Source organism: Amphibalanus amphitrite, unplaced genomic scaffold (assembly GCF_019059575.1).
Source record: "Amphibalanus amphitrite isolate SeventyFive unplaced genomic scaffold, NRLGWU_Aamphi_draft 000379F_arrow, whole genome shotgun sequence".
Classification (NCBI taxonomy): Eukaryota; Metazoa; Arthropoda; class Thecostraca; order Balanomorpha; family Balanidae; genus Amphibalanus; species Amphibalanus amphitrite.
In genome coordinates, this window is record NW_024881873.1 from 550902 (window position 1) to 574885 (window position 23984).

Here is a 23984-nt window from a genome sequence, read left to right on the forward strand (position 1 = left end):
CCCGTACCTGATAGTCTTATGACCAACACCATTGAGTTGGAAATGAAAAATTGGCCATAAAACATGCATCGCACAACCTTCCCAGTAAACATGACGACGTCGGCCCGAGACTCGGCCCGACGTCGGCCCAACGTCGGTTCAACCTCGGCCCGACATCGGCTGGACGTCGGATATGCCCGCATGTTCCGACGTCCAGCCGAAGTCCAGCCGACGTCGAGCCGACGTCGGGCCGAGATCGTTTGCCGAGGTTGACGAGATCGTTTGTCGTTGGACCGACGGGGCCAACGTCGGCATGTTTATTGGGACAACGCGCCAAAAATATCAACCGGCGGCGGGATTCGAGCCCCCCAGTCGCCGACGTCGGCATGTTTACTGGGACAACACGCCAAAAGCATCAGCCGGCGATGGGATTCGAACCCAGTGTCATTCGAACGCGAGGTTAGCGCGCTAACCACTACACCACGCAGCCAGCTAACGAATTTGGTTTGTTTTGTTCGGTTATGCCCTTTCGGTCTGACAAGACCATTTCAGAGCCGGAAGGATCATAGGATGGAGTCGAGACATTGGTCTTCTTGGCGAGCACTCTGGGTCCAGTTCATATAGAGTCCCTGGTCCCATTGCTGTTACGTGACACTTATTGGAAAGGGCGACACCACAATGGATTCATATAGCCACTCTTACACACCTGCACCAACGTTTCCCAAAGTGTCCCTTTGATAAGTGGCACTTTGGCAAAGTGACACTTGCCGACTGGCCTTTCTATATGAACTGGGCCCGGCCCTGGTGAGTTTCCGGGGCTGAGCCTGACCAAAGGATAGGCCGAGCAGCCCCCAAGCACTCACCGCACCCGGCTACGGGCGAGCTCGGCTTACGGGCAATCCCAAATGGGAATGGGATAAAGTTTCCCGTCCAGTCCGGATCAGGGGGTTGCGGCGTGGAGGAAGATTTGAGTTTCCTGAGGATATTTTGAATACAGAAGCTCTTTATGAAACAGTGGCGTATCCAAGGGGGGACCCTGGGGCCTGGGGGTCCTAGGATCCCCCCTGGAGAAAAAAAAATTTTACTCGAAAAAAAAAAAAATTGAAAACACTTTGAGGGCCCTTTTCACCACTTACATTTTTTTACATAATGAAAAGTATCAATTACATTTTTAGGGACCCTTTTAGGACTATCAGAGGACCCCTTTAGGCCAACGAGGGACCTTGTAGAGTAAATTAAGGGCCCTTTACAACGATCAGGACCTTCTCAGGCACATAGAGGGCCCTCTCAGACACACAGAGGGCCCTCTCAGGCTTTCAGAGGGCCCTCTCAGGCACTCAGATGGCCCTCTCAGGCACTCAGAGGGCCCTCTCAAGCACTCAGAGGGCCCTCTCAGGCCCGAGGGCCCTTTCAGACATCTCGAAGAGGTCGAAAAGAGCCCTCTGAGCTCACAGAGGGCCCTCTGAGATAAAAAAGGGCCCTCGGAGGCAACAGAGGGCCCTACAATGCAACAATAGAGCCCACTGTGGTCACCAAAGGGCCCTCTGAGGCGAATAGGGGGTCCTTTTAGGCAAACAGAGGGCCCTTTGAGGCAAAGGGCCCTCTGAAGGGGCGAATAAAGGAACCCTCTGAAACGAACGGGGGCCAGAGCCCAAAGGGCCCTCTCAGGCACTCAGAGGGCCCCCTCAGACACTCAGAGGGCCCTCTCAAGCACTCAGAGCCCAGAGGGCCCTCTCAGGCACTCAGAGGGCCCTCTCAGGCACTCAGAGGGCCCTCTCAAGCACTCAGAGGGCCCTCTCAGACATCTCGAATAGGTCGAAAAGAGCCCTCTGAGGTCAAAGAGGGTCCTCTGAGATAAAAAGGGCCCTCGGAGGCAACAGAGGGTCCTCCAATGCAACAATAGAGCCCCCTGTGGTCACCAAAGGGCCCTCTGAGGCGAATAGGGGGTCCTTTTAGGCAAACAGAGGGCCCTTTGAGACAAACAGAGGGCCCTCTGAAGGGGCGAATAAAGGGACCCTCTGAGACGAACGGGGGACAGAGCCCAGGGGGCCCTCTCAGGCACTCAGAGGGCCCTCTCAGGCACTCAGAGGGCCCTCTCAGGCACTCAGAGGGCCCTCGCAGACCCCGAGGGCCCTCTCAGACATCTCGAATAGGTCGAAAAGAGCCCTCTGAGGTCAAAGAGGGCCCTCTGAGATAAAAAAGGCCCTCGGAGGCCACAGAGGGCCCTCCGATGCAACAATACCCTAGTAAAAAAGTCCAATTGGATCCAAATGGATTGTCCGATTGAGTTCCTAACGGACTTTTCAAGATGATCATCCAGTTGGATATCCAATCGGATATCCAATTGGATATCCAATTGGATATCCAATTAGATATCCAATTGGATATCCAATTAGACATCCAATTGGATATCCAATTGGATATCCAATTAGACATCCAATTGGATCCGATTGGATATCCAATTAGACATCTAATTGGATCCGATTGAATATCCAATTAGACATCCAATTGGATCCGATTGGATATCTAATTAGACATCCAATTGGATACAATTGGATATCCAAGTAGACATCCAATTGGATCCAATTTGACATACAATTTGATAGTGCTGTTAAGTAGAAAAGTAAAATTGATGGGGCTCGTTTTCGGTTAAAGATAATTAAGCATATCATAATTAGATAATTAGCAAGTCTTGTACCAGACTCTGGCAAACCTACAAGACTTCCAGACACATCGTTGCCCTCAGATATTGTTTCGATTGTATTCATGTCGAGACCCATGTGTAAGTACGAAATCCACAAAGCGAAATGGATAATGTGCCAGCGTAAACGTCAAAATCAATATGTATTCATAAAAAATGTAGAGCTGAGAACACATATCAACAGCCCTTTACTGTTCGAGTCATCCACACGTCACAGTCACATCACATCATCACACGTTGACGTCACGTCATGTCACCATTGTCGTCGAGGCCGCCGTTCCGTCTGCATCCAGCTATACTCGTACACATCTTGAGCGAGGATGTCGCCCGTCGAGCCTTGCATCGCATAGTATTGGTGAGCCGAGATTCTCAAATGCTGAAATGAAATGTCATTTATATAATCAGGTAATATCAAAAGCCAGATGTGAAAAGGTGAGCCAGAAAACTAGAATTGATGGGGCTCATTTTCAGTTAAAGATAATTCAGCATAATATAGCTATCATCCTCACGTATCTACCATCCCTGGGCCCAGTTTCACCGTATGACGTTACCGTCAGCACTATTCCCCTTGTGGCATGCAAAAGAATGACAGGCGATCAGCTATTTTTGAGTGAACGTTTCGGCGTTGTTGTTGTTTTTTTGTGTCTGTAATGCTGCAAATATTGAGGACAATTTTCTTATTATTACACAGCAATACAGCATGGCAGAAACTTACCTTCAGGTCGGAAGAGGAGACGGCAGACGACACTGACACCGCACGGCACACACTCGACATCCCCGTCGGCCGTCCGCACATCGCGGGCGGGCACTGAATGGGACGGACGGAATGTGGCGGAGGGGACGCGCGCTCGGCGCTCCCCTCTCCCGCGGCGTCTCCGCCCCAGGCGAGGATCGGGGCGCCCGCCGCCGACCGTACGGCCTCTAAAACGGACAGTGGTCGCTAAATTCCAGTCGGTACAGTCTCTGAACTTGATCACCACTTTCAAATCAAAATGACCTTTCAAGGTCATCAAATAGTTTATTCGACGCGTCTCGACGAGAGGAACACGATGCAGGCAAAAGTAATGTCGTGGCTTTCTTGAGTCAAAAGTTATTTCCGAAAAACAGTTTTCGTGAAAACGGCTATTTTTACAGTTTTTGGCCTCTGGAGGCTAAACCGTTGACCTGAGGTCAAATCTGAGAACACTCTACATAAATGACGGTAAAAGGGATATCGAATGCGCTTTTCCGCGGCGCTGTAGCTCTATTGGTTCCCGAGTTGGCCGTTGGCAGTTTCCAAAATTATCGAAATGGACTAAATTTGACCTTCGATCACCTCTGGTGACCTGACCTTTGACCTGACCTTAAAAATGACTGAAGTGTTTTCTTCCTTATTTTTGAAGCTCTTTCGATTGCCGTTTACCGCGTGTCGCTACGTGGCCCAGGAGCCGAGTAAGACGGGGGGGGGGCGTGAAAACGCCCCCCCCCCCAGCACTCGGCGGAAAGTTCAGGCCACCAGCACGGCGCGGGTTAAGTAAAGTATGAGGCTTATCAATGGTCATGACTGATAAGCGAGCTGTTAAAAAATCTTACAAGTAACGAACAGACTTGCCAGAATCTTGCAAGAAAGATTCTTGCAAGGAAACCACCGCATTCTTACAAGAAACTTGCAAGATTGGGACAGTCTTGTACAAGATTTCCTAAGTTTGGAAGACTGTCCTCAGAATCATATAAGATCTTGCAAGATCGAGAAGATTCTTGTAAGATCTTGTAAGATTTTTTCACCTGGGTGGTCGCTAAATTCCAGTCGGTACAGTCTCTAAAAGATCATCACAGCGCACAAATGTACACTTTAGTCCCCGAATAATACAGTAGTGATGCTTCAAATTAAGCTGAGAATGTTATGACGGGTTATGAAGGGACTAGGGAGTTATGAAGTGAATCGATTTTTTTTTATAGGGATCAATTCGCGTTCTCTTGGCGATCAAGTGGCGTTTGTGCGTGCTATATAGGTAAAGTTCAACCCAGGTCACTAAAGAGTTCAACCGTGAGGTGCCTCTTCTTTTGTTCACGTTGCGAAGGAAAGCAGGCTTTTCCACTAGTCAACCACATTATGGAGTATGTCCCGAAAGCGGCCACTATTGTCCTGGAACCTTCTGACATCGTAGGGAACTGTGTCAGTGTGGGAAATGGGAAATGGGAAATGGGTTGTTCGTTTGGCATCGAACGATAGCCACTTACAGACTTACCTGGAAAAGCAGTCGGTTTTGACCTCATGTCAACGGTTTGGCCTCCAGGGCTCAAAAACAATGTGACCAAGGCGCGTACATCTTCGATTTTTCGGAGGTTGGGTCACTTGACTTGGTGATCTGATCTTTGATGATCTGGGGTTGGAATTGTGCCTACTATACGGAAAAGATGTGTGATAAGCTGTGCCAAGAACCTGAATGGTGCGTAAAAACGTCCCCCCTACCAACACGGCGCGGGTGAAGTTGAATCATGTTGGATGACCAAGCAGATCCAATTGGACTAATATGTAACTTATTGGACTATCTCCAATCCAGTTGGATTAACACTGAAGTCCAATTGGATTCACTTCAGTCCAATAGGACTGATACTGATCCAGTAGGACATCCCATTGCTTTAACATGACATTCTGAAATCCAATTGGATTTTTTTACTAGGGTAGGGCCCCCTGAGGTCACCAGAGGGCCCTCTGAGGCGAACAGAGGGTCCCCTGAGGCGAATAGGGGGTTCTTTTAGGAAAACAGAGGGCCCTTTGAGGCAAACAGAGGTCAGTGGGCCCCCTCAGGCACCTCAAAGATGTCAAAAAAGCCCTCTGAGGTCAAAAAGGGCACTCTGAGATAAAAACGGCCCCCTCAGGCACCTCGAACATGTCAAAAAAAGCCCTCTGAGGTCAAAGAGGGCCCTCTGAGATCAAAAAGGGCCCTCGATGGCCACAGAGGGCTCTTTCATGCAACAATAGAGCCCCTGAGGTCACCAGAGGGCCCTCTGAGGCGAACAGAGGGCCCTCTCAGCCACCTCAAAGAGGGCCCTCTGAGATCGAAGAGGGTTCTCGGAGGCCACAGAGGGACCTCTGATGCAAAAATAGGGTCCGCTGAGGTCACCAGAGGGCCCTCGGAGTCGAACAGAGGGCCCTCTGAGGCGAATAGAGGGCCCTTTTAGGCAAACAGAGGCCAGAGGGCCCCCTCAGACAGCTCGAAAGGGTCAAAAAAGCCCTCTGAGATCAAAGAAGGCCCTCTGAGATCAAAAAGGGCCCTCGGAAGCCACAGAGAGCCCTCTAATGCAAAAACAGGACCCTTTGAGGCCACTGGAGGGCCTGCTGAGGTGATTTCAGGCCACCACATGAGCCCTACGAGGTCATCAGGCCATCTCAGATCAAAGAGGGCCCTCTCAGCCATCTCAAAGAGGGCTCTCCGAGGACTCAAAGAGGTGTAATGATGCAAATATAGGGCCCTCTGAGGGCATTGGAGGGCCCTCAGAAGAGAAATGAAGGCTATTTCAGACCACCTTGGTCCTTGAGCCGTATGACAGGCCCTCTGAGGACAAAGAGTGCCCTCGGAGGCCACTGAATGGCCCTCTTAGGCTGACTCAGGGGCTTTAAGGAGAATAGAAGGCCCCTTGGGACTATTGGAGGACCCTTTCAGGCTAACGGAGACCTTATGACGCCAGCAAAGGTCCATCTGAGGTCGATTGAGGCCTGAGGGTCCTTTAAGACCACCAGAAGGGCCCTCTGAGGGCAGGCTATGAAATAAGCATGCTTATTTTGTTTAAAGCTCAATGTTATAGCACAAAGCGATCTGCTAAGCCTTTCATGGGCTATCAGGAGCCCATTAAAGGCATAGCAAGGCTATTTTGAATACCACATGTTTTACTGCCTTGTACTGTCAAACCGAACTAGGTCAATAATTTTTCCTCTTAACCCGCGCCCCGTTGGGCTCTGCCGAGCAACGCGCCCTGTTGGGGGGTGGGGCATTTTGGCCCCCACCCTAAGATCTCGAGAACCACGCAACCTAGCGACAAGCGGCAAACGGTGTTGGATAGCCCTATCAGGGAACTACCTTGTGACCCAATTTTATTGACCTAGGTCAAACTGATGACGTCACAGGTCAGGTCAAAGGTCCAATTTTCATCGTTTACAGGCATTTCAAGAAATGCGTTGTAAAATCGAGTAAAATGCATTTCATTGGAAATCATCGATGGGGAAATGTTCTTCAAACACATATTTTACTATTTGAGGTCACTGATACCAGGTCAGGTCACAGAGGTCAGGTCACTGGGGGGTCACAATATGAAAGTGTCGTGTGATACATGTTTTATGGTCTATTTTACATGACAAATGCGATTATGTGGGTCAGGCAGCCTTTGGGGCCAGATTAGGTCACGTTTTGGTCAAGGTCAGGTCAAGGTCAGGTCAAGGTCAGGTCAAATTAGGTCAAATTTCAAAGTAAATATTTTTGCATATAATGGGTATCGAATCGATGCAGCTCGTCACGGGGAGTTCAATGGTGGTCTTTGTTTTGCCGTACGTGGTCTAGAATCGATAAAAATTGAGTTCAAAAATTTGACGTCATAATTTTTGAACAGTGTTTTCTCTAGAACTTGGCCAAAAAACGAGATATCGATCTGAAATTTGGTATGTACATAGAAGAGCGCAGGGACTATCACATATATTCCGGCTTTTTTGAAATTCGGAAACATTTTGGATGTTTTTTTAGCTTTTCTAAAAAAAATCAAATTTTTAATTTTTTTTTGGTCAAAAACCCAAAATTTAGAAAATCCGAGAAAGCTGTTTTGTAGCGCCGCTTTTTGTCTACTAGACCATATAAAGAACTTTGAAATTGCTTGATAACTGTAGATTTGGTAAACGTTTCAAGATTGCATGTTTTTTGCTCATTTTTGCTCGAACATGACCTCAGTTTGACCTCAATAACTCCTGACCTAAGGTGACCTAAGACTTGAAATTTGGTGTGAAGGTGTCAAATTGATGCCCGGGAAGGTACTGAAAATTTTTCAGGAAAAACCACAGGGGGGGGGCAAAATGGCCCCTCCCCCCTCCAACGGGGCGAGGGTTAAAAAAGCAGCCGGAGTCGCCGCCTTTTTTTAATGCTCCGGCTCTGGCTCCGGCTCCGGGCTATATTCTTTCACGGCTCCGGCTCCGGGCAAAATATGCCGGCTCCGGCGGCTCTGCAGCTCCAGCTCCGCACCCCTGCTTCTAACTCGGCTTCTGAGCCACGACACGCCAAAGGCAGCGTTTGAAGGGCCGCAAACAATAATGACGAAATTACCCTGGTCACTTTTTAGATCAGGTCAAAGGTCAGTTCACATAGGTCATCCAAGGTCAAATTTCGCCAATTTTCAGATCCAATTTCGACAATTTTCAACAAACCATCGCATGACTCGGAAATGAGGAGCTACAGTGCCGGGGAAAAGCGTAGTTAATAGCTCTTTCAACACCCGTTTCGCCGTTTCCATCCTCATGACATTCAAATCCTTCTCCTCCATGCCGCAACCCCTGATCCGGGCTGGACCTGGACGGGCAACTTTATTCCATGCGGGCGGCTCCCATTGGAGCGCACTGCAGCTCCTAATCAAGCACGCTCGTAACCGGGTGCAGTGAGCACTTGGGGGGGGGGGGGCTAGTCGGCCTGTCCTGTTGGACAGGCTCAGCCCCGGTGGGCGGTGACTCACCAAGGTGCCCGCCCAGACCAATGTCTCCCTCAATTCCTGTTCTATCATCCTTCCGGCCCTGAGCTCTGTTCGCACCCCGTTTATTTATCAGCACGCTGTGAGCATGCTGCTACTTCTTGGCTCCTCATTGGTCGAATTCAAGTGGTCTATTCGTTAGACCAATGAGAGGCCAAGAAGCGCCAGCAATAACTTCCTTATATGGGGAAAATCGACAGCACGCTGATGGACACGTCAGACCGAAAGGGCCTGGGCCCAACCCAACAAAACAATCAAAGCTCTTTTAATGCTCTTTCTGTAAACTGTGCTCAGATTTGACCTAGGCCTGTTAATTCTACACATTTTAAGTCGGAACATTTTTATGTTTCTACAGCTCTGTAGGCCTGTGGCTTTTCCTGCGAAACCTTTTTTTTGTCGAAAATGGCAGAACATGACGTCATTCTGACGTCATTTGCGGCCAACCTATCATAGCCTCTGGAATAAAATTGGTCACAATGTGTAAAATGGATGCCCAGAGAGCTCCTGAAAGTTTGGTGGCGATATTTGCAGTCATTTAGGAGATAGCTACGGAAGAGGACAGGGGCCGTTTTGCCTCCCCCCCCCCTCCCTACTGGGCGCGGGCTAACGCCCTTTCAACTCAGGCTACAAGGGCCCTTTTGCCACTTAAGGGCCCTTTCAACCCAGTCAGGCAAGGGCCCTTTTGACTGCGGATCCCCCCTGAGAGAAATCCTAGATACGCCACTGTTATGAAACATGAAACATGTATTTTATATTACTTTAACGGTCAAAACAGCGGCCGATGTCGGTCCGACGTCGCCCCGACGTCGGCTCGACGTCGGCTGGACCTCAGCAATTGATCTCGGTCCGACGTCGGCCCGACGTCGGCTGGACCTCGGCTGGACGTCGGAACATGCGGGCATATCCGACATCCAGCCGACGTCGTTCCGAGGTTGGACCGACGTCGGGCCGACGTCGGCATGCCGATGCCGAGTTGCCGACGTCACCCCGACGTCGGCCGACGTCGGGCCGACGTCGGCATGTTTACTGGGTTAGTACCTAAAGTTAAGTTAATGTGACCTGACCTGTGACCCTTGGTGACCTGACCTGTAACCTGACCTGGTATTGTCAGTGACCTCTTATAGCAACATATGTACTAGGCAACTGACGCCCTATCGCTGATTCTCGACAAAATGCGTTTTCTTCGGTGTTATAGCGCATTCCCTGGAAGACCCGTGAACGGTGAAACATTTCATCTTTGACCTCACCTGTGACGTCATCGGTGACCCCGAGGTCAATGAAATTTGGTTTCCTTCGACAAATTTGATAGGCCTTTCGAACGCCGTTTGAATTTTGCGGATCCGTCCAGTAGATCCGTCCAGTAGTTTCGGAGATACGAGGGGGGCAAAAAATAGCCCCCCCCCACCAGGTCGCGTTATAAACAGACCCCACCAGGGCGCGGGTTAAAATCAGGTATCAATAGCCGCGTTTATATAGGGCTAGTTGCCAGATAGTGGAATTCCGATAACGAGACATTTATTCCACCAACGAGACATTTCAGGCACATTCCGCTTGTTCTGACGACCTATCTGGCCTTCTGGCCGGAGCGCTGATTTTCGATAAAACGCGTTTTACGCAATGTTATAGCGCATTCCGTATAAGACCCGTGAACGGCAAAACATTTTATCTTTGACCTGACCTCTGACGTCATCGGTGACCCCTAGATTAATGAAATTTGAAATTCCTATACAATTTTGACAAGGCTTTCGAACGCCGTTCGAATTTCGTGGATCCGTTCAGTAGTGTCGGAGATACGGGGAGGGGGCAAAAATAGCCCCCCTCAACAGGTCGCGTTATAAACAGACCCCACCAGGGCGCGGGTTGAATCTGAGGACCCCTCTGGGAATGAATTTTTCACCATGTGGCAAAAAAAAAATCCAGAGACTATGACGGTTTGGCCACAAATGACGTCAGAATGGACGCCATGTTCTGCCATTTCCAACCAACAAAGATGTGATCTTTTGAATACCGTTTGAATTTCTTTCTTGAATTTCTTTTGAACCTGGCTTTGGAGGTACGACGGGGCCCCTTGCCCCCCTCCCTCCCCACCACAGGACCTGTCAGATCTCAACAAGGCACCGGTTAAAGCAAGTTTCACCAACCGCAAATGTGTCACGACTGTAAAACGAGCAGCGTAATGCGCAAAACGCAGCATATATTCACAGTTTTAGGATATTTATATTATTTTGTTCACTTGAATGTGTGTTGGATAAAGCTTTAGCAAAAACGAGTTGCGTGTTACGACATTCAGTAAACCTAGCAGACCTGAAACTTGGAAGTTTTAATGAATCGTAGCAAAATATTGTTTTTTATTGAGGAAAATGCATTTTATTGCTATTTTTACGATGCACTGACTTTCGTGACCTGATGATCTGATCTGAGGTCACTAGGACTTGTACCTATGTATATTTGTCACATAGCTGTTTCAAAAAGTGCTCTACAGGTCGTGGCACCACGCATCACTGTTTTGCCCCTACCGCGAACAACTTGAAATGAATGACCAGATGCCGTTATTCTACCCTGATCCTGTACCGTTTTTTGTGACCTGGCAACCGTACGTACATGTACCTAAAATGACTGAAAGTTGAAAGTTTTAAGAAGGGTGCGAAAAGGACACCACAGGGTAGGTATACTAATTACAATTTTTAAATTTACACTATCTGCGAATAACATGGGGAGGGGGCGTTGTATCAACCCTTCCTACCTCAGCCGGGCGAGGAATAAAATACAAGTGAAAGGCTGAAACTGGAAAGCAGCAAGAGCCCAAAGATGTTCCTTGACAACAGGCCTGATGTTGCCCCCCCCCCCCTATATCCTTCCTGCATGTGCCGAGGCTTTGAAGACACTAATACGATTAGTATGGCTTATGCGTGCCGCCGTGACTCCGCTGTCGGTGTTGTTGAGCTGTCGTTGACCGGATTGTTTTTGCTCGTCTTCTGGCTGGTGCCGTGCCGGCCGTGTTGACAATCGGCTCACGCGTGCCTCGCGGCCCGCGGCGAGGTGAAGAGGACTCGCCAGCCGGTCCTCCCGCCGTCCTTGGAGGGGGCGCACGCCGCGCCCACCCAGCTATAAAGGCCGCCGGAGGAAGTGATGGAAACAACACTCCGCAGCCACGTAGCGCTTTGATCGAACGTACTCTGCGCTCCAAAATGTAAGTACCTAATGTCCATCCTTATCGCATATGTTATGCTCATCTTTCAGCTATTTTGCCTAGTGTTGTTCTTCAAACGCCTTTGCCCTTTGCGTTAAATTACTGAACTGAGCACTTTTAACCCTCGCCCTGGCAGGGGGGTCGATGCGACCCCCCTAAGGTTTCTCGAAGATAGCGTAAAAACGGCGGCGCGGAGCGCCACCCAATTTGGCACATCCTATGGGGCAACGTTTTTACATATGACATGAAAATTTCAGGTCCAGGTGACTTTGGGTCAGGTCACCAGGTCAGAAAAACCGGTACAAGGTCATGGTCAAATTTCAATTTTCTTTTTGCACCTGTCCAACTCACAGTTTTAGACTGATTTCCTTCAAACTTTCAGGATGTGCTAAGCTCACCGAGATGTATAACATATAGTTTGGGTTTTTGAGGTCACTGACCTGAGGTCATTTAGAGGTCGTTACGTCGTAATGTTAAGCCTACGGGAAAATACTAAATTCGGAAAATACTGGAGATATCCGCTTCGTTCTATCACTTTTGTGCTTTGAAACCACAGTACTTAACAGCAGGTCACTTGGTGCTTCTTTGTTTGGTGTACCTATCCATGGGTCAGGTCAAATGAGGTCAACTGAGGTTAAATTACATTTTTGCCAATAACTTGACACATAATGACGCTAGAGCTTAAAAAATGGTGTAATTGTGTTCATGGTGATCAGCCGAATCGAATGATACGCGCTATAATGCAATTTGGTTAACTTGAACTTAATTTATTAATTTAAGTTTCCTTAACAATTAAGAAAAACTTTAAGTACACTTAGGCAAGCACAACAGTATATCATTCGACGCGCCTTGACGTGCTGAGTTCAGTGATGCTTTTTTTGCTCTATCTTAATTAGATCAAAAGTTATAGGCGAAAAACTTTTGACCTGTTTTAGCGAACTTTTTACATTTATACCCCCCAAAACCCCTAAATTTTGACCTAGAGCAACCAAATTTCCACATCCAGTTGCTCTCTGAAGCCTCTGTTGCCGCCGAGTGTCGATGGGCTGCGGCCCGGCTCGCCGTTCCGCTCTCTGGCCCCGCGCTTGCAGGCGGGTGCAACGTCTCCAGACTCCGATCGGTCCCGCTTCTGTCCTTCACCGGCGGGGTCGCTGTAGTTGCGCACCAACTCACTGACGGATCGCTGATCGCAACTGGTGTCGGACGGGTGACCACCCGTCACACTGTCACTGTCCTCGCCTGTACACTGCGACGCGGCTCGGCGCGGCATGGCAGACGCGCGTGTCTGCAGCGCGTTGGCAAAAATCGAAGGCACTAATGTCGCAGGCTCCACGTAAGTCTGAGGCTCACACTTTCATGTGTTCACTGTGGAGCCAACAAAAAGCCACCGGCACAGCAAACGAGGAGTGCGTGGTCACGCTCGGGGACTCCGCACTCTGCGTGACTCAGCGGAGCAGCGCGCGCACGCGTCCTGACCCGCCCGCTGTCACCGGCCGATTTACACAGGGGCGAGAACTCCAGGCGGCCCACCTACCTACCAAATTTGGTGTTTCTAGGTGCCATAGGAGTCAATCGCGAGGGGGGTTCGCATCGACCCCCCTTGCCAGGCCGTGTTATGAAAAATATCCTGCCAGGGCGAGGGTTAACAGCATTCACAAGGTCCTGCAAGTTATTATTGTTGCTCCCAGCCAACTTTTTTGTCGTCTTTCCCTAGGTCTGTGCATAAACGCTTTCACGGTTCAAAATGTGAATGTTGCAGGCCAAGGTTAAGTTTCAAGCTGCTTTCTGTCAAGCACCATCCCCAGACTGACTGACTGACTGACTGAATGACTGACTGACTGACTGACTGAGTGAGTAAGCGACTGACTAACTGACTGACTGACTGACTGACTGACTGACTGAGTGAGTAAGCGACTGACTGACTGACTGACTGACTGACTGACTGACTGACTGACTGACTGACTGGCCGAGTGAGTGAGTGAGTGGGTGAGTGAGAGACTGACTGACTGACTGACTGACTGACTGACTGACTGACTGACTGACTGACTAACTGCCTGGACCGACTGCGAGCGCATCTGACCGCCGTTCTCGTCCCCAGGAGGTCACTGATCGCCTGTCTGGCCGTGCTGGCCGTGACCGGCTATGTGCAGGCCTCCGTTTTCTCCGTGGGCCACGTCAGCTCTGTGGCCAGAAACGGTAAGTCAGGGGGAAAGGGAACAGGGCAGGTACGGGACGGGGGACGAGAGGTCAGCTCTGCTGCTAAATACGGGGTACGGGAATTTGCGGGAACGGACGGGTTTCTTGGGGAAAGGGGTGAAATCCTGTTGTGGGAGACTGCTATATACTCATTGGAAGCAATTGCAATTGACGATATGCGATGCTCAGAGTCTCAAAGTCCTTCAGCATATGTCCGGCATTGACTAGCGATGACATCTTGCAGGCAAAATCAAGTTCTACGAGGTTCTGGCTGACAGCGATGGAAGCTGGGACTATCGGCGAAGTCACTTCAAGTGCACTGACCCCGGATACTACTACATCTCGTTCCACGGTCTTTGCAAGAAAAACTTCGGCCTCACGTGCGTATCAATGGCGCATCAAATGAGCTCATGCCGGGCTACCACGCGTTCCCTGTGTTTTATTTCAGGCAATATCCAGCCAGACACGATATTTTTACATCTTTCTGCATTTGTAGTTGTTACAGAGCGTTGGGCGGAATTCGCTTGCTTGCAGCTTCCAAACAACTCAGTAAGCAAGATTGCAGCAGACGCAAAGCTGCTTGGGAATAAACGTGATCATTAAAGCCCATGTGGAAGGTGCAGCCATTATCCATTCAATCGTTTGCCTTATTCTTGGACTGCTTCAACTTCATACGGCATGGGCCAAAACGGGGAGCATTTATAACGCAGAGCTGTTATCATCCTCACTAACCATGTTGCAGCCTGAAACTGGTCCAGAACAATGCCGAGGTCGTCAGGGCCCACGGAGACGGCGTTGGCTACAACACGGCCAGCAACTCGGCAATCGTCTATCTGAACTACCACGACACGGTCTCGCTGCGGGTGAGAGGTCGGGGCCGTCACCACTTCACACGACGAGGCAAAGGATATAGTCGGGGAAATATTAGACAACACATTTTTACGAGGCAACTGTATGCCTTCATCTCTTAAGTAGTTGTTGATAAAGAATAACTATCAAAGCACGGCCGCCTTGGGTGCCTATTTCGGCCATTCACCGTGTGTCTGGTGTGCAGGTGGCGGACGGCTTCGTCCACGAGTCGGATCACCTGGACCGCAGATTCGTCACCCTCTCCGGCTACAAGGTGAGCGGCAGCGACGGCACCCGGCCGCAGCTCGGCACCAGCGGCGGTGGCAGCGACGGCACCCGGCCGCAGTTCGGCACCAGCGGCGGCGAGGCGTTCGGCGCGCCGCCGGCCGGGGCCGCTCCGGCCCCGGACTCGGAGGAGGACAAGGAGGAGGAGTTCACGCCCCTCAGCGGCGACCCCAGCGGCCCCAGTAGATAGAGGACCGCGTCGGCACCGACAGGCCGACAGGCCGACAGGCCGCGCCGGCACCGACAGGCCGCACCGGCACCGACAGGCCGTGAGGCAGAGCATCGTCGCCAGCCGCCAGTCGAAACTTAACGGCTTGGAATAACGTTTGGAGGAGGTGTCTGTAGAAGTGTGAGCTGGAAGGAAGTTGAAATCCAGTACATAGGGCATCTATCGTTTCGACTTCCCCGGGGTCCACAACAATCAAAGTCTATGTTTCAACAGATCTTTGCAGTGGTTCGGCAAATGTTCCAGCGATGATGTATCTAGTGTTGTGTCGAATATCAAGTCCTTGTCTTGTTTTCAATACACGAGCGAGAACAATGTCGACATCTTTGCAATGGTTGTATTATTGTATTATAAAGACGACTCACACCCAGACAACGCCCACTTGAAGTGATCATCATTCACCCCCCACTCATACAACTGACTCTTTAATCCGCGCCCCACTGGGGTCTGCGCGTGTAACGCGCCCTTCGGGGGGGGGGGGCTATTCATAGCCTCCCTCCTAACTCCAAAACTACTAGGCCGATTGTCAAAATTCAAACGGTGTCGAATAGCCCTGGATAAAAGCTGTCGAGCGAAGCCTAATTTCATTGACCTCGACGTTACCAATGACGTCACAGGTAGGGTCAAAGTAAAAATTATCAATGTTTGGCTAGTTCACATTTTGGGGTCTAGCCGCCAGCTTACAAGTCAGATCAGGCTCATTTTTGGTTTACACACTCGTGAATGGATGCTTTAGATACCCTGGGGTACCGTAAACGGGGGTGACTTTGCCTTGCTGGGTGACTTTGCCATGCTTCTCAAAAAATGCTTAAGGGTGATCTCCAGTGATATTTTACGAAGAATGTAATAATTTTTTATGCACAAATGAAAGATAATTGATGGGCCTTCCAACATAACCAGCAATGAGTGATAAATTACCACTAAATACCTAACTGGACTCCGTTTTATTTGACTTATTGAAATGGTCAAACTTGAAGAGGTCCGAACTTTTTATTATCTAACCATGTTCTAGACCAACTGCGATGCTGAAACTTGGTATGGTTGATCATGACAAGGCTGTTGAGTTAGCATATCCAACAAAACTAGAATTTGTCACTTCATTTAGCTTTTATTAGCCGTGTTTACATAGGGTTCCCTTAATCTTCCCCTATTTCTCCCCTATTTTCAGATCGAATTTTAGGCATCATAGCGATCGCGTGTAACGTTGCTATGGGCGCTATTGTTGTAAGAAGCATACAAAGCATCGTTTATGCTGTAAACAATATAAATTGGGCTTATGTAATACTCGAAATTCAACAATTCATATTTTGAAGTATTTTTATCCTGCCCTTCAATTCCCTCTTTAAGCGACAAATAGGGGAGGATTTGGTAGCGTAGCGCCTTTCCAAAAGCTGCTACGCTACCATATCCAGTGGTTCTCAAACTACCACATCACAAAAGCGGCGTGCTGATTGGCCGGCAGTTCCGAATCGTCCGACTGGTGGTCCCCGACTCGACAAGCGCACGTGCGCCGACTGAGGATTTTTAAGTGGCATTAACGCATAAACGGCAGAAAGTCAAGACAGAAATTCGACAGGTGCGCTGTTCTGATATTGCAGTGGATGTGATTACATCTACTTGAATAATAGCTCAGCCGTTTAAAGTATGTTAAATGCCAGATAGTTTTCTGATTTTTCTTGCTTTGAGCTTTCATGTGCTATCACATTTACCTCAGTGTCTAGTCTGGAAGCTATTTGGGAGAGCCCTAAAGGTAAGTAAAAATTGCAAACTGCTTCTAGAATGACTTAGTTGCGCCATATTTGTAGTGGAGCGAGGTAAAGGAGACAGAGGATTCCTTTATAAGGGACATTTAAGAGACAAATAGGGGAAGATTAAGGGAACCCTATGTAAACACGGTTATTGTTGGTGGCCATTCTTCCAAGTGAATTGCAGGCCACATGGGGTGACTTTGCCACCATGTTATCAATGCAAAAATGAATTACTTATCCGATACAATTCAAAATAAGCTTTAAATATAGCATCATTTTGATCTTCAAACTGGTTTTTAAAACGTAAAAGTTTATATGTTGAGCACTAACACAGGAATGCACAGTGGGAGTATAGAAAGGCAAAAATTACCAAAATAAAAAATGGATGAAGCTGGGCCCAACTTTTTAAAACAGCCATGATCATCTACAACTCCTGAGTTTGCCAGCAAGACTGACTGAAGAAATTTGTATCATTTTATAGATCAAAATGCTGATAATAAGGGTGTCGGTATGTTCCCGCAAGAACGTCCTCTTTTTGTTCCTCTTAATGCCGCTGTAAAAAAGCACCAAGGTCCTAGAGTACCGATACAATAAAGTATGTGCTTGTTTATCTATTCTGAAACATTTTTCAGTTTCTATTTGCTATCAAATCTCAATTATTTTCAACAAATATAATGTACTATAAAAAGTTAGGCATCTCTCCTTTTTGGTAAATCGTTTAAGAGCAAAAAACCTCGAATTGCTTTATTTTTCCTATTTAACAATTAAGGATGGTTGCCCTTCCTCATACAATGGAGCAAAAATGCTTGAAAAGTATTTGATAGCGTTACAAAAACATTATTTGGCATAGTGGCAAAGTCAACCCTTTTTCAGTTTAACTTTGCCACGACTCATTTTCCTTAAAAATTTATATTTTTAGACAAGCTATAAATACGATAATAGCAAAACCCAAAGAGCTAATCTTCATCCGTGTTTTGAACATAGAGTCATCCCAATAAGTTAACGAGTTAAAAGAATACAAGCGTCTAAAGTTGAAAACATGGCAGTCACCCCCGTTTACGGTACCGAACTTGTACTTTGATGTTCAAGTCAGGGCCAGGTCACCCCAGATCACGTAAATCTTATAATATACATCGTCCACGTGACACATGTTTTATGGTCCAAGTAGGCCATAGATTTCGAATTCGGTGTCGTTTATGTCATTTATGTCTTATGACCTCTGGTCAAGGTCATGACCTCACTGGAACTCATCATCATTTGAGACTCATCATTTGAATAAAATGCATGTGCTACTCGGTGTTTACAGCTGGAGCTGAATGACCGTGTTTCATTTATGATTACGGTATACAGATGTCACAGATATCACTCAGTGAGCATCTATTTCGTTGGCCTGTGGAGAGGCTTTCCCTGCTAATGTCCCTTTATCGTATTTTATTTTGATTTTTCTTTCTTTCTTTTTTGTACCTTAAAATAAAGTAGCAGAAATCCGAGTAGAAAAAAAAATAGGGATAAGTAGACTGGCGCGCAGATTGAGATCTGCCAACGTCAACCCCCCCCCCCAACCCTTTTCATTAACCCGCGACCTGGTGGGGGGGGGGGCTATTTTTGCCCCCCCCCCCTCCAGACTTTTCGATATATCTTCAGAACCGCTGCGCCGATTGTCACCAAACTTTCAGTACCCTCCCGGACATCAATTTTACACATTGTGACCAAAAAATTTTCCAAAGGCTATGATAGGTTGGCCGGAAATGACGTCAGAGTGACGTCATGTTCTGCCGTTTTCGACCCAAAAAAGGGTTTCGCGGGAAGAGCTGTGAGGCCTATAGCTTTGCAAATACAGAAAAATGATAAAGACATGAAAGCTGTAGATTGGACAGGTCTACAAAACTGCTATCTCGGATTTTTGAAATTTTTGGATTTTGACCCCCAAAAATCAAAAAATAGATTTTTTGGATATAATAATCGAAAAATCCAAAAAGTTTTTTGAATTTCGCAAAAACCGGAATATATGTGATAGTCCTTACCGCCTTCCATCCACATACCAAATTTGAGATTGATACCTCTTTTTTTGGCGAAGTTATAGCGAAAAAACTGTTCAAATTTGATGACGTCAAATTTTCAAACTCAATTTTTAGCAATTCTAGACCCCGAAGCGCAAAGCAAAGACCACCATTAGACTCCCCGTGACGAGCTGCATCGAATCAATACCCATTTTATGCAAAACTATCAACTTTAAAATTTGACCTTTTTTGGCCTGACCTTGACCTGACCTTGAACTGAACTTCACCAGAAAGTGACCTAAGCCGTACCTGATAGTCTTATAACCAACACCATTGAGTTGGAAATGAAAAATTGGCCATAAAACATGTATCACACAACCTTAGTAAAGTTGGGCTCATGTGACCTGACCTGTGACCCTTGGTGACCTGACCTGTGACCTGACCTGGTATTGCCAGTGACCTCTAATAGCAACATATCTACTAGGCAACTGACGCCCTACCGCTGATTCTCGACAAAATGCGTTTTCCTCGGTGTTATGGCGCATTCCCTAGAAGACCCGTGAACGGTGAAACATTTCATCTTTGACCTGACCTGTGACGTCATCGGTGACCCCGAGGTCAATGAAATTTGGTTTCCTTCGACAAATTTGACAGGCCTTTCGAACGCCGTTTGAATTTTGCGGATCCGTCCAGTAGTTTCGGAGACACGAGGGGGGCAAAAAATAGCCCCCCCCCTACCAGGTCGCGTTATAAACAGACCCCACCAGGGCGCGGGTTAATTGACACCGCTAGGTATACCCCTCCCTGAGTATGATTTATGAACGCTGTATCCTCACCAACAATGCATGGTTAACCCGGCAGTTCCTGGGGTATTTTGCCACCCGCCTTTTGCTGTGGGGGGGGGGGGGGCGTTAAACACCGATAACTCGAGAACCAAAAGGCGCAGCGAAACGCACGAGGCGGCAAACGTAAGAACGCGACGAGACGCTTCAGATGGGTACTTTAAAGTTGAATTTTGAGGTCACAGGTCGGGCCAAGGTCAGGTCAAACACCTGAAATCGGGCTTTCAGTAGCATGGACTGCAGGACCTCACGATGGGCGCCTCTCGACATAAACTCTGTCAAAACGGAGCAAAATCCTTCATATAAGGCCTACAAGGGTTTCAGTTCCATGTAGGAGTTAGTCAAGCATAGGTCAGGCCCAGGGTCAAGGTCAGGTCAACCAGGTAGGCACATATCCCCGAAAATCAAAACTGATATTCGCAGCCTGTGACACATGTTTTACGGGTAATTTAAAGTTCAATTTAACCCGCGCCCCACTGGGGTCTGCGTATAACACGCCCTACTGGGCCGATGTCAAAAACGTACTGAAAAATTGATTTGAAAAATTTATAATTGTGAATTTTTTGCAATAATGCGTATAACTTGGCCATTTTTGAAGATATTTAGCTAAAACTTGCTAAAGTAAGTCATAAGCATGTGTTCTATCACATACCTTCCGTTTTTTTTTTCGAAAAGTCAAAAAGTAAAAAAAAATAAATATAATTTTATAATTTTATTAATTATATATAATTTTCGAAAATGTCAAAATTTTGAGAAATCCGAGATAGCAGTTTGATAGCACAGTCTATTCTGAGTCCTATCATGCAACGACATTGGGTCTGCTTAACCCTCGCCCGCGCATGCCATTTTCCCATCCTATTCCTTCTTTCTTTCTTCTTGCTATTCCTTTTCCCATCCTGTAGAACGCACATGGGGCCACCCCCCGCGCCATTTCGTTCCTGTTGGAGATAGAGCTTAGCGGTAAAGACCAAAAAGATTCTTTGTGAAGAGACGAATCCAATGATACCCATTTTTACCTTCTCAGGTCAGTCATTGACCTTCCAGGTCAGGTCAAACTAAAAAATGTTGCTGTTTTGGGTCACCGTTGGATATCAAGTGCTCTGCTTATCATATACCGATGACGATGCCGTTTTCTGGTGCCAAGCCAGCTAGAACCTCTTTGTCACACTACCCGACCAGGTTTTTGCTGCTCAGGTCATTTCAGGTCAAGTTAGGTCAAGGTCAATGATATGTGTTTGTATAATGTCTGTGTGTGTCTGTGTGTATACTGATGTGTGCAGTTGCACCGATTGTTTATGTGTCCATATCCCGCGCCGGGCCGGTGCTCGGAGATTCCGCGCCGGGCCGGGGGGTGTCTGAACACCCCCCCCTTCTAACTCGGCTCCTGGGCCACGTAGCGACACGCGGTAAGCGGCAATCGAAAGAACGTCCAAAATAAGGACGAAAACACTTCGGTCATATTTTGGGTCAGGTCAAAGGTCAGGTCACCAGAGGTCACCAAAGGTCAAATGTCCACTATTTCAACATTTTGGAAACTGCCAACGGCTATCTCGGGAACCGATAGAGCTACAGCGCCGCAGAAAAACGCATTCGATAGCCCTTTTACAGACCTTTCTGAGTAATGTTCTCAGATTTGACCTCAGGTCAACGGTTTAGCCTCCAGGGGGCAAAAACTCCAAAAATAGTCGTTTTTACGAAAAACGTTTTTCGGCAATAACGTTTGACTCAAAAGAGTCATGACATTACTTTTGCCACCATCGTGTTCCTCTCGTCGAGACGCGTCGAATGAATTATAATTTGACCTTGAAAGGTCAACTTGAAAATTTGACCTCAGGTCAAGGTCATGACCAGACCGGAAAAGGTCATGTTGCATATCAGTCGATCCGCAACGTCGAGCCGAACACATCTAAGGCGTTTTCAGCGCTCTAGCACGTCTCTATCAGAAGTTATTAGCGAAAAACTGTTAGATTCTGTTGGTGACCTGAGATGACCTCGGGGACATAACGAGGGGTCATTGTTGCCATTTTCCGGTTCAGTGTGTCCATTTTACCTACATCTCGATGTTTGAGAGTGTCTAGAATAGCGTTCGTGCAAAACAGACGCTTTTCAATTTTCTCCCATTGACTTATAATGGAGAGGTCGCAAAATTTACCTGAGCTTAGGTCTCCGATATCAAAATTCCGAGATAAACATTTTATAGATATTGTTGCTCTTATCAGTCGCTTAAATTTTCAAGGCAGTCGATCAGTCGGTGTAGCTATGGCGAGCATTTTTATTTTTCTGAGCTGAGGTCACTTGGCGTGACCTGGTAACCTGATCTAAGGCAACCTGGGTCTGAAATTTTCACAACATATGCGAAAAAGATGCGCAAACAGGTGTGCCAAAAACGGCGGCGCTCCGCGCCGCCATTTTTGAGATATCTGTGAAAAACCGCAGTGGGTGTTCAAACACCATCCCGGACTTTCGGAAATACTTATAAAAGTGCGAGCTGCTCACTTTTTAGTCGCATTCGGTCTTTGTTGGGTTGGTGAGCGGCCAGAATGTTTGAATAACATTTTTGCTTTAGAGACTTGTTTTCTATTGGTTATGGTACCTTGTATGTGAAAATGCATAGCTAAATAATAAATCGATCTCTTGTATGCACGAAACATAACGTATCCCATTCACAGCGCTTACTTTGTATTGCTGAGAACTGCTACAAAATCAACTGTAGTACAAATACGAACTGTTATAGCGCAAACAACATCCGAGCCAGCGGAGTGGTGCGCCTCTTGACGACGCTGCCCGCTGGCAGCTGATTGACGACCAGCCCCATTATCTACTGGTGTGCGAGGTTACACATACATGCAGAGCTGCGCCACACCGTCTTCCGCACAGCAAGCAAACGAACAAACATCATCACAGAAACTCACGAGGTGACACGGCGCGTGACTACCGAGTCTCACGCCGAGTCGGAGCTGAGACGGCCGCGACCGGTGGGCCTCAGGCCGGCCCCTGGACGTCGATGTCCAGCGGGCCTCAGGCGGGCATCAAATGGACCACAGGCGGGCCCCTGGACGTCGATGTCCAGCGGGCCTCAGGCGGGCATCAAATGGACCTCAGGCGGGCCCCTGGACGTCGATGTCCGGCGGGCCTCAGACGGGCATCAAATGGACCTCAGGCGGGCCCCTGGACGTCGATGTCCATCGGGCCTCAGGCGGGCATCAGGTGGACCTCAGGCGGGCCCCTGGACGTCGATGTCCAGCGGGCCTCAGGCGGGCCCCTGGACGTCGATGTCCGGCGGGCCTCAGGCGGGCATCAGGTGGACCTCAGGCGGGCCCCTGGACGTCGATGTCCGGCGGGCCTCAGGCGGGCATCAGGTGCACCTCAGGCGGGCCCCTGGACGTCGATGTCCATCGGGCCTCAGGCGGGCCCCTGGACGTCGATGTCCAGCGGGCCTCAGGCGGGCCCCTGGACGTCGATGTCCAGCGGGCCCCAGGCGGGCATCAGGTGGACCTCAGGCGGGCCCCTGGACGTCGATGTCCAGCGGGCCTCAGGCGGGCCCCTGGACGTCGATGTCCAGCGGGCCTCAGGCGGGCCCCTGGACGTCGATGTCCAGCGGACCTCAGGCGGGCATCAAATGGACCTCAGGCGGGCCCCTGGACGTCGATGTCCATCGGGCCTCAGGCGGGCATCAGGTGGACCTCAGGCGGGCCCCTGGACGTCGATGTCCGGCGGGCCTCAGGCGGGCATCAGGTGCACCTCAGGCGGGCCCCTGGACGTCGATGTCCATCGGGCCTCAGGCGGGCCCCTGGACGTCGATGTCCAGCGGGCCTCAGGCGGGCCCCTGGACGTCGATGTCCAGCGGGCCCCAGGCGGGCATCAGGTGGACCTCAGGCGGGCCCCTGGACGTCGATGTCCAGCGGGCCTCAGGCGGGCCCCTGGACGTCGATGTCCAGCGGGCCTCAGGCGGGCCCCTGGACGTCGATGTCCAGCGGACCTCAGGCGGGCATCAAATGGACCTCAGGCGGGCCCCTGGACGTCGATGTCCATCGGGCCTCAGGCGGGCATCAGGTGGACCTCAGGCGGGCCCCTGGACGTCGATGTCCAGCGGACCTCAGGCGGGCCCCTGGACGTCGATGTCCAGCGGGCCTCAGGCGGGCCCCTGGACGTCGATGTCCAGCGGGCCTCAGGCGGGCCCCTGGACGTCGATGTCCATCGGGCCTCAGGCGGGCCCCTGGACGTCGATGTCCGGCGGGCCTCAGGCGGGCATCAGGTGGACC

General features: G+C 49.1%; 1 protein-coding gene and 1 long non-coding RNA gene across 3 annotated transcripts; one reads left to right on the forward strand and one right to left on the reverse strand.

The window, feature by feature from the left end:
• Positions 1-2804: 2804 nt before the first annotated feature.
• On the reverse strand, positions 2805-3587 carry LOC122390021. Its single transcript, XR_006258055.1, has 2 exons — positions 3396-3587; positions 2805-3056 (listed from the first exon to the last, which is right to left on the reverse strand). It is a non-coding gene; the product is annotated as an uncharacterized LOC122390021 (long non-coding RNA).
• A 7712-nt stretch (positions 3588-11299) lies between these two features.
• On the forward strand, positions 11300-15448 carry LOC122390018. 2 transcript variants are annotated; one of them, XM_043382582.1, is made up of 6 exons: positions 11300-11576; positions 11979-11980; positions 13675-13772; positions 14017-14152; positions 14515-14635; positions 14827-15448. In XM_043382582.1, coding segments are annotated over exons 2-6 (627 nt in total). In that variant the 5' UTR covers positions 11300-11576; the 3' UTR covers positions 15097-15448. The 2 variants fall into 2 exon arrangements, with proteins under 2 accessions (XP_043238517.1, XP_043238516.1); XM_043382581.1 differs by lacking the exon at positions 11979-11980 and having other exon boundaries at positions 11304-11576.
• Positions 15449-23984: the final 8536 nt, after the last annotated feature.

Excerpts from the sequence above, each read along its gene's own strand:
- LOC122390018 (XM_043382582.1), top strand. Across the intron at positions 14,153-14,514 it reads AAGAAAAACTTCGGCCTCAC|CCTGAAACTGGTCCAGAACA; the intron begins GTGCGTATCAAT and ends ACCATGTTGCAG. Across the intron at positions 14,636-14,826 it reads ACGACACGGTCTCGCTGCGG|GTGGCGGACGGCTTCGTCCA; the intron begins GTGAGAGGTCGG and ends TCTGGTGTGCAG.